Source organism: Scyliorhinus canicula, chromosome 7, assembly GCF_902713615.1.
Source record: "Scyliorhinus canicula chromosome 7, sScyCan1.1, whole genome shotgun sequence".
NCBI classification, from domain to species: domain Eukaryota; kingdom Metazoa; phylum Chordata; class Chondrichthyes; order Carcharhiniformes; family Scyliorhinidae; genus Scyliorhinus; species Scyliorhinus canicula.
Window position 1 is genome coordinate 175,156,606 of NC_052152.1, and position 15,990 is coordinate 175,172,595.

The 15,990-nt window shown below is 44.7% G+C and overlaps 1 protein-coding gene across 3 annotated transcripts in view; it reads left to right on the top strand.

Annotated features, from left to right (window-relative positions):
• Positions 1-655: 655 nt before the first annotated feature.
• The window catches only part of LOC119969565 (zinc finger protein 704-like), a 114,415-nt gene continuing 99,080 nt past the window's right edge, over positions 656-15,990 (top strand). The window contains exons 1-2 of one of the 3 annotated variants that reach the window (XM_038803332.1): positions 656-857; positions 2,338-2,573. In XM_038803332.1, coding sequence (XP_038659260.1) covers positions 2,338-2,573 — 236 coding nt within the window. In that variant the 5' untranslated portion in view covers positions 656-857. Of the gene's footprint in view, positions 858-1,286; positions 1,759-2,337; positions 2,574-15,990 lie in introns of those variants that run through there. The other 2 variants (XM_038803331.1, XM_038803330.1) reach the window with 2 other exon arrangements.

The following is a 15,990-nucleotide window of genomic DNA, read 5'->3' on the forward strand; positions in this document are numbered from 1 at the left end:
GATATTTCGCCCCACCCCAGAAGAACTGCAATTGAAAACAAGTGGGGCAACCCCCAATTAGAACGTATTTAAAGGAAAGGTCAGTCTAAGTAAATAGTTTGCCGAGGAAACTCTCATGTTATATTCCAATATTTCATAATCAATTTAACAATAGAGGTTAGAAAAAAAAGTAACCGTTGGTTGCAGATTTGTTTTGTGTGGGTAATTCAGTAGAGGGAATTTCCCCATATCCTGGCAATAAATGCCACATGAAAGGTCCCATCGGGTCTGGTGTACTTGCTAGAAAAAGGCAAGTTACGTGACTGTCGTGTTAGCGCATCCTAATTAAATGCAAAGTGCAAATTTGTCGCCTGTCACTTATCACCTTTGTAAACCATATTAGGTTTCACGTATTGTGCAGTAAAATGGAATTGATTAGCCGCTCTGACCTCGCGCCCTGAGGGAACCACTTGGAAGAGGATATTTTGCCTATATGGGCTGTGTTCATATTGCGGTAGATGAAATTTCTACAGTAATATTTTAAGGAAAGCAAATGGGCAAGACTCAACACGGCTGCCATTTTCCCTCCGGCCGCTTGCGGGGTCTATTGGTCTCCGTTTGAATAGCGACGTGCGCTACGTGCTGTAAACATTAGTGTCAAGTCCCTGCCAGCGCGCTGCTATGATTGAGGGGCGGAGAAACCGGCCGGCGCAGCTCTGCAGCCCGTTCCCTCACTGCTGGTCGACAGACAGATCGCAGGGGCGTGGGAGGAGGAGAGAAATCAGCACCGGTTCTTCCGTGCAACTTTCTCCAGACAATTCCCGAGGCGCCAAGAAAACCAACTCATGCAGCAGGTCGCGGGTGGACCGGCCAACTAAGTGAGTAATCAATGCTGGTTTTTAGGGGGGTGGAGGGAGGGTGGTTAGTGTAATCTACGAAAATAGAAGAGGCGTAACTTTTTAAATCCAATCGCATCGGGACTGGATTAAGAATAAATCAAGTGGGCGGGCCAAGGTTGAAAATTTAGTAATATGCACATGTTAGTTAAAGGAATCGGTTACTTTTGAAATGTTTTGGACACAACTTTTGGGTTGCGAAGTGGGAGTGGAGGGTGTGGGGGTTGCAAACTGGGTTTGCGCTGCCCGTGCACCGCGAGCGAGATGCCGGCCGGCAGGCGGGAGGGCGGGGCGGGCGCTGAGTGACAGATGGCTACACCAGCCGCGCGCCGTGTTGCCACTGTCAGCATTCGATAATGGAATGTTTATAATGTGCGGCCACCAATCGGTGTGAATGGGAGGCGGGGCTCGGCCGGGCTGAGCGGAGCGGAGCGCGAGAGAGGGGCGGGGACGGCCGGTCCGGAGAGAAGCAAAACAATTGTAATCAACAGGAACGCCGGCTTGCAGAGAGGAGGGCAGCGGCTTCTCGCTCCCTGTGCAAACGCCATCATCATAACAGGAATGTAAAATGGCAATAGCCCCCCTTTTCTAAACAGACGTTTGGCTGAATTGACCCCCCCCCTTACAAAAACTCAGAAAGACTATGAGTTCCAAACGTCTTAACAAAAAATGCAAAGTTGTCGGTGCAAAGGTTTGCGCGCCAAGTTCAGCCGGCGAAGTCCGAACCTCTGCAGTTATTCAGACTTGTAAGAACGACCCTGCGGGCAGTAATTTATACACAATCATGTTAGATGATGGCTCACTCAGAGAGTATGCAGAAGAAGAAATATTTTGCATCGATGTCAAAGCATCTGGAAAAGGAAAATCCAGATATAATCACAAGGTATTTAAACATTATCTGCTAACTCTTTTTTAAAAAAACGGGTCAAGTGGCGACTACCGATTGCAAACTCGTTGCATGCTTCCATTTATGATTTTTTTTTAAAACCACCAGACATATTACCTTTTTATATTTGGAATATATTGCAACTAAGATGGCGCCTGAAGTGCACGTCCAAAGTTTAAAGAGAGTAGAGCAAGGAAGCCGGTGTGATTAAATGCCCAACCCATGCAAGAGTAAACGCCGGAACGAATAAAAAATTGAATGTTTCACCATTATTAATTATTAGTGATAGTTCAGTGTTTGCAAGTGAACACTTCAGTCATGATATGGAATATTCTTTGCGGGGGGGGGGGGGGGGGACTGTCTAAGCAACTTTGCCACTTGTGGAGTTTGAATAATTTCCCTTCCAGTATCTGCCAGTGCGGCTTATGTTAAGTTTTGCTTTGAGTATTTGGGAGGGGGGGTTTAGAAGCCAGCTCGATTTGCCTGCATTCCTTTTCTTTTGGGCAGCTTTTTCTTTACATGCCGCGGTGGAGTGAGAAAGAAAATGACAACTCTCGGGTTTTGTCAACTTTGCAGATGCTTCTGAATTGCAAAGGCGGCGAATCGGCGCTTCAGGAGCGAGAGGGAAACGATGTCCCTTTAAGATCCCCAGAGCCACGCGGCCTGACAGCCAGAAGAGCAGAAGACCGGTATCTGGAAAACAAATGTAACAGGACTCACCAGGTGGAGAAGGAGCCTGCGACCCGCCCCCTTGGCTCGGTGTCAGAACACAAACGCCTCTTTACTTCGGCAAGCATCGACGTCCCTCAGAGGTAGGAGTTTGCTGGCGTGTCCCCCCTTCCCTTCCCTCCCCTCCCCTCCCTCTTTTCCACCACCCCCGTTGCTCTTTCGGACGTCCGGAGATGGATCAGATCAGATTGCAACCTCAAATTAAACTAACCGCTCCGGACAACCTGCTCTGAGTGTCTTGAACAAATGTCCTCTCTCTCTCTCTTTCCTCCACCCCCCCTTTAAGGGGTGTGTTATACATAAGGTGGCCATGATGTGGAGATGCCGGCGTTGGACTGGGGTGAGCACAGTAAGAAGTCTTACAACACCAGGTTAAAGTCCAACAGGTTTGTTTCAAACACGAGCTTTCGGAGCACGGCTCCTTCTTCAGGTGAAGGAGCCGTGCTCCGAAAGCTCGTGTTTGAAACAAACCTGTTGGACTTTAACCTGGTGTTGTAAGACTTCTTACTATACATAAGGTGTGCATACAAACGCGGAGTTAAACTGTGTTCCATCCAGATCGCAAATCATTACTTGCGGTGCCATCGAAAATCAGGCAATATCTACCATTGCGCTTATTAGCTGTTGACGTTTTAAAAATCAATTCGACTCTTCCATTTTTTAAAAAAAAGGTCTGTCGCTGTGCACTTCGATTTTTGTTTTGTCATGCCTTATCGTTAAGGTGCGAATGGCACAATATTGTTGCTTAGTTTGTCATTTTTGGACCATTATGTGGATTGCTGGGCGTGGAGATGTTTCAGTCAGTCATGGACTGTCAGCAGCGTTTTGGGCCTGTTGATGTTGCTGTGTGACCCTCCCCACGTTGTGCATTTTTCTGTAATATAGGTTAAGTTGTCCATTTGAACACTCTTAAGTTACTGAAATGGGAAATTATGCAGATGGATGTAATTAATACATTGCCTGAAAAGGGTGACCAGTAAAGGGCAAAGGTATGCGGCACACATTTGTTTCAGCAAAGCAACTGACTAATTTCTTGGATGCAAAGCAACAACACCTACACATCATTCAGCCATTCAGATTTTAGAAATGCAGAAAATTGAGAAAATCCAATCATTTAACATTAGAGTAAAATGGTTTGTGTTGGCGAAACATTAATTATATGGCCAGATAAATAGCAGCACGGTAGCATAGCGGTTACAACAATGGCTTCACAGCACCAGTGTCCTCTGTTCGATTCCTGGCTTGGGTCACTGTGCGGAGTCTGCACATTCTCCCCGTGTCTGCGTGGGTTTCCTCCTGGTGCTCTGGTTTCCTCCCACAGTCTAAAGGTGAGCAGGGGTAGGTGGATTGGCTATGGTAAATTGCCCTTAGTGTCCAACAACGGTAAGGTGTGGTTTCGGGGATAGGGTGGAGGTGTGGGCTTAGTTAGGGTGTTCTTTCCAAGGGTCGGTGCAGACCCGATGGGCCGAATTGCCTCCTGCACTGTAAATTCTGTGATTTGTTACTAAAGTGTTCTGAATATCAAAGCAGCTATCTCCACTTGAGTATTCCAATAGCGGTAAGGGATTTGCGTGCTGCCCTCTATGAAAACAGTAATATTTATGATTGCATTTGTCAACTAGCATGTTCTATTTAGTAAAGCCTCGCTCATTGATGGGTGTGATGTCCTGTGTTCCTGATCATGTGCTCTGCCTACAATCTTGTTTCTTTATTATATAAAAACAGCACACACAGTTCATGGTCTAAATTCAGTTAATGAAAATATTCTTTTGTCTCTTCCACACTGAGATTTGAAGTAACTTCAAGACCTCCTTCACTGCCTCAGAAGAAAGTGAAGACATGCCTGAGTGTAGAGCTCATCAGAATGCTTGAAGAAAAGGAATCTGGTGTCCAGACCTTAACACTGTTGAGGATTTGCATCTATCACAAGATCCTCCATGTGGCCAAGTCCTGCTGGTGTCATCCAAGTTGGAGATCCAACAAACAAATGCAGAGGAGCACTTCTGCATAGTAGATGGATTCTGGTTCGTTACGCCACCCCTACCATACATAATTGCACCAGAGCATCCATTGGTGAGGTTATCAGGCTATTCAAAATACCTGTGACCAAGAGAATATTGGATGACACATAGTTAGGTGGAACAAGCTGGCTCTGTAGCTAATCTTATCAAAATGGTCAGGGAACACCTCCCTAACCCCCCACACCATTCCCCACAGCACTGTCGGAGCGTTCATGTCGCTTCCGAAGCCAATCCTAATTATGGAGTTAGTTCGAGTCCAGTTCCATAATCACCCCTGTGCTATCAAATCCACAATATTGCCTCTCAAGTGAAGGATTTTCAAGTGTTTCTGCATTTCCATCCGTTCCACTTCAGACATTACATTTAATTTATTTTTTAAGGGAGAAAAGGCAAGTTACTTCATTTGTTTTCTGGGTTCGTAACCTTTCCATTTAACAAGAGAAAGAGTTGGACATTTTATGCAGTTGCCAGTCTACATAACTATTTTATCTTCAATTAGTGTCAAATTGAGCTTAGCCTGTTTTTGATTCAGGAATTTTGTTCACAGGTGGTATCTGAGTGGTACAGTATAAAGGGACAGACAGCCTAAACACAACTTTCTTTTTGGCATGTTGCTTCCACAGCCATACTACAGACCCCAGCCTAACTGAGCAATACCACTGGAGATCAACTTGAAATCGATTTAAATAAAATCCAAGATGGTTTCAGAAAGTTTAAACGTGTTGCATTCTTCCAATTTCGTGGTGTGTAGTCTTAATGCAGTGCTTGGAGTATCTGACATTTTTGCCGACCCATGTGTTGGAAAAACCAAGGATTGTGTGTGAAATTCATGTTTTTGACTTTTCTCTCTCTCATCCTTTCATGTTATTATTGTGTCAAATCTGTTGTCTTCTGGTTCTAGCTTACTTGTGACAATAAGCTATTATTATTATTCCTTGGGACAATGCACCTTAACTAATCCAACGTTTGAAACATTTTCTCCACAGAAATGTTGCAATTTAAATCTTTTAAGTGTTCATTTCTGGTGCTTCATTAATGTCACCACAGGACCATAGGCTGCTGTCCCCTTTGAGAACTGACTGGTGGTGATTAAACCTGAGGGTCAACGTGCCCTCGGCAAGGGGCAAGATTGAGAAGACGGGGCTGGAGTCGGCCGGCTCAGTTGGCTGGACGGCTGGTTTGTGATGCAGAGCAACGCCCAAAGTTGCCCTGCTGTAACCTTGCCCCTTGCCTGAGATGTGATGACCCTCGGGACAAATAACAATTTGATCCGAGAACGAGGGAACCTGTTAGCAATGTTTGAGTGTTTCAATTTACTTTAGAAGTTTTTTTTGTATAGTTCTGTGTTTTAATCCTTGTCACTTAAAAATAACACGAGTTGAATTTTACTTCCACTAGCGAGAAAGGGGCTCTCGATGTTGAAAAATCATGGGTATAACTCAAATTGGGTTCAGCCCAAATAATGTTTAAATCGCCACAGAAAACTAAACCATCACTTCAGGTTGTTAAAACCTTATATAAGTTTCAAATTTAGAGCCGTTACAGTGCATTTTTTTCCGCAACTTATCTAGTGTAACTTGAATGTTTGGAGCATAAAAAGACATTCGGCTACTCGCGCCTGCTCCGCTATTCAGCCAGATCATGACCAATCTCTTGTACCTCAATGCCATTTTCCCAGACTTTCCTCATACTCATTGATATCTTTAATACCTTGAAATCTATCAATCTCTTCCTTTTTATATGCTCAAGCTTCCACAGCCCTGTGGGTAGAAAATTCCAAAGAATCATCTACCTCTGAGTGAATAAATTCCTTCTTATCTCAGACCTAAATAGCCGACCTCTTAGTCTCAGACTGTGTTCCCAGGTTCTAGATCCCCTAACCAGGATAAATACCTTTCCTTCATCTACCTCTTTGAGCTCTGTAAGAAATTTGTATGTTTCAATGCGATCATATCTCGTTCTTCAAAACCCTTAAAAATACAGGCCGTCTCCTCGTGGGCCAATCTCACCAACCCAGGGATCAGTCCTTTGTTGCACTTTCTCCATAGCAAGTATAGCCTTCCTTGATAAGTAAATACAAACCCTACACTGTACTCCAGGTGTGGTCTCGCCAAGGTCCTACACAGTTGCTGCAATGCATCTTTGCTCCTTTAATCAAATCCACTTGCAATAAAGGCCAACCTACTATTTGCCTTCCCAATTGTTTGCACCCTCCTCCCAACTCTCATTCCCACCTAGTTTGTGTCATCAGCAGTCTTAGAAATATTACATTTGATCTCCTATAAAATCAATAATATAGATTGTGACTAGCTGGGGCACTATACCTTGCGGTGTCCCACTGCCAACCTGAGAATGACCCTTTTATTTCTATTCTGTAATTCTCAATCCATGCCGTATACTACCCCAAATTCCATGTGCTCTACATTTGCTTACTAACCTTATCAACAGGCTTCTGAACATCCAAATATGCCACATCCACTGGTTTCCCCCTTATCTGTTCTGCTAGTTATGCCCTCAAAAAACAAACTCTTTAACAGGTTTGTCAAGCATGGTTTTTCTTTCATAAATATATTGACTTTGCCCAACCCTATTCTAAGTGTCCAGTTATCGCATTCTTTATAATAGATCGAAGCATTTTCCCTACTGCAGATACCAGATTAACAAGTTCCACGTTAAACAGTTCCCTGTTTTCTCTCTCCCTGTCCTTTCTTAAATAGTGGGGTTACATTTTCTACCTCACATTCTACAGGAACTTCTCTATAGAATTTTGGAAGATGGTCAGCAATGCATTAAGTCGAGCCATCTCTTTCAATGCTCTTGGACGTAAACCATCAAATCCAGATTTATCAATTTTCAATACCATTAAATTCTCCAGTATACTACTTCACAAACACTAATTTCTTTCAGTTCCTCATTCTCGCTAGTCCCTTGGTTCTCCCAAGTATTCCATGGAGGTTTTTTGTATTTCTCTGCCATTTCCTTATTTTCCCTCTTATGAGTTCTCCTGTCTCTGTCTGTAGACACATTTGTCTTTTCCTATAGAAACTTTAACAGTCCGTCTTTATGTTTTTCAGTGGTTTATTTTTATGTTTTTTCTTTATCTGTTTCTTGACCTTTCTTTGAATTCTGAAATGCTCCCTATCCTCTGGCTTGCTACCTTTTGGGGGCAACTTTCTACGCCTCTTCTTTTGATCTAATACAATCTTTTAACAATGGTTGGATCACCTTTCCTGCTGAGTTTTTGTGCCTCAAATGAATGTATATTTATTGTAAACCATGTATTCTTTCAATGCTAGCCATTGTCTTTTGTCTTTTTTAAAAATAAATTTAGAGTACCCAATTCATTTTTTCCAATTAAGGGGCAATTTAGAGTGGCCAATCCACCTAGCTTGCACATTTTTGGGTTGTGGGGGCGAAACCCACGCAAACACAGGGAGAACGTGCAAACTCCACACGGACAGTGACCCAGAGCCGGGATCGAACCTGGGACCTCAGCGCCGTGAGGCCGCAGTGCTAACCCACTGCGCCACCGTGCTGCCCAGCCATTGTCTTTTTACCGTGTACCTTTTAATGTAGTTTTCCAATCTCCCACAGCCAACTTATGCCTTCGTAGTTTCCTTTGTTTAGATTTAAAACCCTAGTTTCGGATTGAACAACATCACTTCCAAAGTTAATACCAAGTTTTATCATATTATGGTCAGTCTTCCTTCCAGGATGTTTTAGGAGAAGATTATCAATTGGCCCTTTCTCATTACCCAATACTTGATCTAAATAGCATATTTTATAGATAGATAGAGAAATACAGCACAGAACAGGCCCTTCGGCCCACGATGTTGTGCCGAACTTTTGTCCTTTGTTAATCATAGAATTTTGGACACTAAGGGCAATTTATCATGACCAATCCACCCTTGGACTGCGGGAGGAAACCGGAGCACCCGGAGGAAACCCACGCACACACGGTGAGGATGTGCAGACTCCACACAGACAGCGACCCAAGTCGAAATCGATTTTCTAGTTGGTTCCTCAACATACTGTTCAAGAAAACTATTGTATAATTCTAACAATTCGTCCCCACAGCATTAAAGGTTTATCCAGACTATGAGGATTGGAATCCCCCACAATTACTGCATTCTGCTTGTTATATGCACCTCTAATTTCCTGTTTGGTGGCCAAAAACAGCAACTACCAATGTTTGCTGCCCGTGCTCTTCGCTCGACCCAAGCAGATTCTGCATCTTGATCTTCTGATCTAGGATTTTCCCTCACCAATGTACTGCTCTCATCCTTTATTAACAACCCTACTCAATGTCCTTTTTCCTTTTCTCCATCTTCTTAAATGTTGAATACCCTTGAACATTCTGAAGCCACACCTCTGTAATAGCAATTAGAGTAGGCTTGTTTCCTTATTCCATTCATGTTGTCAATTCATCTACTTTGTTGTGAATGCTGTGGGAAACAATGTCTTTAATTCTATCTTTTTAGTATTTTAACAGCCTCTAGCTGTATCTGTTGGCATACTCTTAAGCTTGCACGCTCTGGCTGCCTCTGCCACACTCATTGTCAATTTCCTTATTGCTACCTTGCTTTCTTGCCTTGTCACCTCTCTTTAATTTATCACATCTTCCGTCACTTTATCACATCTTTGAAGACCTAATGTTAAGACCCACCTGTTATGACCTAATATGTCCAAAATGAAGCTGATCTATTATACTGTCTTCTCTAGGACACGTCATTCTGGTGTCTTATTGAGGTGTGGCGCAGTATTCAGTCTGCATTAACACTGCAACTGCAGCATCTGATGTGTAACTATAACTGTTTAATAGTGTAACTGCACCCTGTGACTACTAAAATGTATCCTTGTTGAGCAAACCGTGGCAATGTTATTTTAGAAAACGTGCTATTTTAGATCAAGTATTGGGTAATGTCCAGTTTAATAATTAATAGCACCCAAATATAAGGATCACCTTGTTTCTCCAATAGTTGTTCTTATTTAACCCAACTGAACTTGATGCAAATTCTTGTGTACAATAAATACTGTTTCAAGTCTCATGTGAATGAGAGGTCTGTAAATTGAATTTGGGTGCAGTTCAGGAGATTAAGGCTTTCATTAATGTTAACATTTACAGATAGTTTGGGATATAGAAGTGCCCAACAGGGTAATTTCCTGAAAAGTGCTAATATTACAGATTTCCAAACATTTTTCTGTGTAGCAAACATCTCGTTCCTTGCACATCTCTTTTTCTCCCAGCCATTTCTCCCCTAAGTTCTCTCTACACAGTACTGTTCCTAAACCCCACAACCCCTATCCTCTATACTTCCTATGCATGTGTTTTAATTCATTCTCTGGACATGGGTGTCACTGGGAAGGCTGACATTGTCCTCGTTGCCCTGAGAAGGCAATGGAGGCTGCAGCAGTTCAATGGTGCTCACACAAATCTGATAGGTTAAGTTCTAGGATTCCAGCACAGTGAGGAAGAAGGAATGATGTTATAGCTCCAAAGTACCTGCATAAAGGGTTATAGTAAGCATTTTCCTATTTGATTATATGTATGGACATCTTAAACAAGGGTGAGTATGCACGTGTGACATCATCGGTAGAGTGGGATTTTGTGGGGTTTCAGTATCACCAGAAGGAGCTTGCATCTAGTTGAGTATAACTGCTGTTAGTGACTGAAGTCAAACTGTACTATTATCTCGATATTTTCATAAGTAAAGAAGATTGAATTTTCACAACACACCTGACTGCCCTTTTGTGCTCAAGTGACCACATCTTTTTGGTGATGAGGATTAAACAGGACAAGCAGTAATCGAGGTGCAGCATGGTGACACAAAGTTTTCCTCCGTGAGGTAGCTAGTTTGCAAGGTGGACAGCGGTTCGAGAGCTTTACCCTATTGTGGGGGGAGTTCGTGATTTTACTGATGGGAATCAAGTCAGCGGCACCATGGCTATGTTCGGGCGAATCAGTGAGTTTGGAGTTTGTGGAGGGGCACGAGGACTGGACAAAATATGTGGAAATTTTTGAACACCTTTTCCTGAAAATGGAATTTCAGACAAGGCTAAACAGTATTCAATTCTTCTGAGTGTGTGTGAAGCAAAAACGTAAAAGTTAATAGGAATTTAGTGTGGAAATAGGGGATATTTCATTTGTAGATTTAGTTGCATCCTAAGCCCTCAGTGATTACCCAATATTTTAAATTCCATAGTTATTTTCGTAAGACAAGACCGTAGGTATGCTACCTTTGCTACTGAATTGCGCACTCTCTCAGCACTGAGTTTGGGGCATGGTGAGAAGATATGCTCCGAGACAGATTTATCTGTGGCATTAATGAAGACCGCATACAGCGTTGTTTGTTGGGAAAAGCTACACTGACTTTCAAGAAGGCTCTAGAAGTTTCTCTGGGCATAGAAATGGCTGCCAACAATGTAAAAGATGGCCCATGGTGGAATACAGAGTCAGCAAACAAAAAGGCAGAAGTAGTAGAATGTGTCAGATGGAAACACACAGCATGCAAATCATTGCAAGTTCACGGACGTTGTCTTTCACAATTACAATAGAAAGGAATATTTGGCTAAAAAGTGCATGAGTGCTCAGAGTAAGCCAAAGGCTGGGCAAGGAAATTCAAAAGCCCCAGTCAGCTACGCAGCACCTGGAAGAGGAGCGCTCTTACAATATTTTCAATGTGAGTGAGCCATGCATGGAGCCTGTGCCAGAGTGGAGGTCGCTGCACAGAAACTTAAGATGGAGGTGGACACAGGAACCTTTGCATCTGTCATCAGTGAGGAGACCTACATGAGGAATTGCGCTCTCAGCAGGCACCAGCCCTTATTTAGGCAGGGATCAACCTTCAGACGTAAACTGGCGAGACTATACTATTACTTGGAGCGTTAAGAGGTGAAACATTGCATATGTAGCCAAGAAGCAAAAGCATCACTCCTTGTAGTAAACTAGGGCATGGTCCTAGTCTACTCTGGTGTGACTGGGTCAGGAAAATTCAGTTGAACTGGGGTAAGGTAAAGCACACGAGTGAGAGGATGTCATTCAGAAATATCCCGAGGTTTTCAAAAACTAATTGGGTACATTGCATGGAACTACAGTTAAGTTGTTTGTGGATCCTCCGTCTACTCCTTGCTTTTCAACCCCAGGACAGTGTCTTACACCATGCAAGACAAAGCGGAGTTGGAGCGGCTGCAATCATTGATCCCATATAGTTTTCGGGTTGTACAGCTCCAATTGTACCGGTTCCTATCAGTGATGGTACTGTGCGCATATGTAGCGATTACAAACTTCCCATTTAATCAGGTTTCCAAACTGGGAACTTCCGGTGACGGTGGGTGGGAGGCACCGCACATTGGAAGGCTCCTGCTCGGGAATGGCATTTTCAGGGTCTAATGCCCGGTCCCAGGGGTAACGGGGCGGGAAGAGCAGGGAGAAGGCACAGTGAAGGAAGACGTCGAGAACAAGTTTATTAAAAAAAACGGCCGTGGAAAAGCAGCTGAAAGTCCGGCAGGGAGTGCAAAGGTCACCGTAGTGACGGCAAGAAAAATGGAGGGTGGGGCACCAGGGGAGGCCGCATTGCCCCAGCTGAAGAAATTACTACGGTGATGGCCGCGGAAGGCCATTCACAAAACACATGGAGGCACTCGGGAAGGAGATGGGGGCAGTATAGAAAGTGCTGGTGGAGGAGGCGATTGCCCCGGTGAGGGCAGCGGTATTGAGCCCAGTGGCGGAGGTATGGGAGCAAGGCGAGGTGCTGAAGGAAGTGGAAGAGACATTGTTGCAGAACAGCGATCAACTTACCTCGATGGGGAAGGAGATGCGGAAGGTGATGGAGGTCAACGAGGGTCTGCGAGCCAAAATGGACGACTTGGAAAACAGATCCAGGCGACAGAATCTGAGGATTGTGGGTCTTCCCGAAGGAGTGGAAGGCCCGAGGCCGACTGAGTATTTTGCCACAATGTTTGAGAAGCTATTGGGGGAGGGAGATGATCCCTCCCGATATGAACTGGATCGGGCTCATCGGTCGTGGTGGCCTATACCAAAGGAGAGTGAGCCACCAAAAGTAGTGACTATTCGTAGGTACAGTGTGAAGGAGAAGGTCCTGTCCTGGGCAAAGCAGAAGCGGGTGGTGCAGTGGGCTGGAGCTGGTATACGCATATATCAGGACTTTACGGTGGAGCTAGCGAGGAGGCGGGCTGCCTTCAGCCAGGTGAAGAAGGTGCTGTACATCAGTAAGGTGCAGTGCGGAATAGTATATCCAGCTAAGTTGAGGGTGACCTACAAATCCAAGGACTATTTCGGGACGGTGGAAGCAGCGGAGAAGTTTGCGAAGGCAGAAGGACTGTGGCTGAATTGAAAAATGGTTGTGTACCGATGTAGCCCCATGTAGCTGTATTTTTCACTGCGGCGGGTGTATGTGCTAAATGAGCTAACGGTGTATATACTTGGACAAGGGAAGAGAGGGGACATTCACTTGCAATGATGGTTCTTTGGGGCTTGGGTGTGTATGCGGTGTTTGTGTGCTAAAGCGGATTTCTAGATTTTCCCGAGACCGGGCAAAGGAGAAAGACCCGGGTGGGGGCCTCCACGCTGTCGATGTACCATTTGTCAATGTTTTCTGTTGATTATTCTTTTTGTCTACTATACGTACTGTGCACGTTCCCTCGGCCGCAGATAAATACTTTTCACTGTACTCCGGTATCCGCAGACACCAAGATCACGGGCTGGATTATCCGAGCCTCTGCACCGAAATTGCAATTGACTCAGGGGCGGAGTATGGGCATTTACGCCGAAATTCGGTCTGGCGCTGCTCCCGCGGTTCTCCGGTCCAGGAGAATCGCTCGGGAGTGTCTCGTGCGCAGACTACGCAACGCGAGTAGGGGGCCGTTGACCGAGGCCTCCCTCTACCCCCTCACGATTCTCTGAGGGAAAACTGGCCAAGTACCCGACGGCGTGGTTCTAATCCCATATCGGCCGTCATGAACAGCTGATGGTGGCTGCTGACTCAGTCCGCAGCCTGCCTGGTTGGGGGGCGGGGGAAACCTTCACCGGGAGGGGCCTCATGGGCGGCCAGGCAAACAATCGGGTGGCACCAATCAGCGCGATCTCGGGGGGGGGGGGGGGGGGGGATGCACCTACGTCTTGCATCAGGGTCCACGGTGCGGACTCCCGACCGGAGGTGCAGGGCCCCGTATTCGCAGCCAGAGCTGCGAGAAGCACTCCGGGGCCTTGCTGGACCCCTGCAGGTTGGAGAATCACTCCGTGAAATGCCAGCGTTTTTACGCTGGTGTGTGGATATAGCCTCATTTTTCTTTTGAGAATCCAGCCCACATTGGCCTATGCTATGACTCTGAGACAGCTAAGTTTCCCGGTCAGACTGCGGAAGGGAATGCTTTTGTGGAAATATCGACAAGAGGTGGTTCTTGTTGCTCGGGGGCGTCCAGTAGATGCTACTCCAGAAAGTTTGAGGGACTTTCGCTAACACCCAACACTACGCCCACAAGTCCAGCTCAACTGAATGAAGATTCACCAGTGCTGACTGAGTCACCCACTGGTTCTACGTAGATCACAATGTAGTTGCAGAGTTCCCTACTGACGTATAATTGAGACGTGTTATTATGTTTCTTTCCTTCAGGGAAAGGGGCGAGAAATGTTATTGAGTGTTATAGTAATCATCTTCCTATTTGATTATATGCATGGATGTCTTAACAAGTGTCAGCATGCATGTGTGATATCATCGGCAATACTGAAAACCCGGGCAATTTCAGTATTACCACAAGGAGCTGTGTATAGTTGACCTGCTGGTGTCTGAAGTCATCTGAACGATTATTTCTATTTTCATAAGTAAAGAAGATTGAATTTTTACAATGCTTTCGACTACCTTTTTAGTGGTCAAGTTACCACAGTCTGACTTGAGGGAAGCTTGGAGCTGGCAGTGTTTCCATGTAGCCTGCTCCTCTTGTGCTTTTAGATGGCCGGGCTTGCAGGCTTCTGCTAAGGAAACATCAACTGGTTGGCACAGTATTGAAACTGTACACTATGCATGGATTGGTGGATGGTTTGCTAATTAAGTGGCCTTATTTTGGATGGCATTTAATGCCTTGAGAACTTTTTGGAGCTGCAAAATTTTATCTTGTGGAAAATATTCCATCTGAATCCTGACTTGTGCCTTTTTAGCTGATTGAGAGACTTTGGAGAATTGGGAGGCGAGTGGCATGTTGCCGAATACCCATTAGTTACTCTACTGGCCTCTGAATTTATAGCTGATCTCCAGCATTTGAGTTTCTGGTGACTAGCAAGATCTTGACAGAAATGCCTACCAAGATAGTGACAGCGTTGTAATATCATTCAAAGTCAAGTCAAGGTAAGGTGATTGGGCTCTCTCATGTTGAAGGAAGTCATTGCTCATCTGTCACTTGAATATTACTTTCCCCATATTAGCCCAAGTCTGGATGTTGCATATGAGCACAGACCGCTTTGTTATCTGAAGAATTGCAAATGGATCTGATACATTAGCAAACGGGCCCACTTTTGATATTACAATGGAGGGAAAGTCACTCTGCCAGTCACTTCTGGGGGCCGGTTTAGCACACTAGGCTAAATCGCTGCCTTGTAATGTAGAATAAGGCAGCAGCACGGGTTCAATTCCCGTACCAACCTCTCCGAACAGGCGCCAGAATGTGGTGATTAGGGGCTATTCACAGTACTTCATTGAAGCCTACTTGTGACAATAAGCGATTGTTATTATTAAGTCACTGATGAAACAATTGAAGATACAAATTGAGACCTTTTGTCGACCCTTTAGGCTGATTTGTGTTTTGGATTTTGGATAATTTGGGTTTTTGGATACCACCTATAGGCCGAGACCTAATTGCATTGCAATGGATGAAGCCTAGGCCAGCTATAGTCTAAAGAAAATAAAATGGCAAGAAATGTAAGATGTACCGCTGAATGATATGCAGGGTACCTGAAGTTCCCACCTGTGGCACCATCTGTGATTCTCCTTGGGAGACGCTTTGCAAGGTAGAGTGCAGACAAACAATTAGCCTTACTGCGCTAAAGAGACTTCCCGCACTGAAGGCTGATGAGGTTCAAAAAAAGTCTGGTGTTTGGCTGTGTTCATTTTTCGGATATACGGCCAAAGGATGCTTGACCTGCAGTTAGACCTCTGATACTGACCTGACGAATGGCGCTGAGGTCCCAGGTTCGATCCCGGCTCTGGGTCACTGTCCGTGTGGAGTTTGCACATTCTCCCCGTGTCTGCGTGGGTTTCGCCCCCACAACACACAAATGTGCAGAGTAGGTGGATTGGCCATGCTAAATTGCCCCTTAATTGGAAAAAATAATTGGATAATCTAAATTTATTTTTAAAAATAATGTTTCTATTAGGACAACCAATGTAGAATGAGATGTTAAGTTACTATCATCCATTTTCCATTACAATCCCCACCACTTGCACCACTGTTGGTGTTTGATACTCGA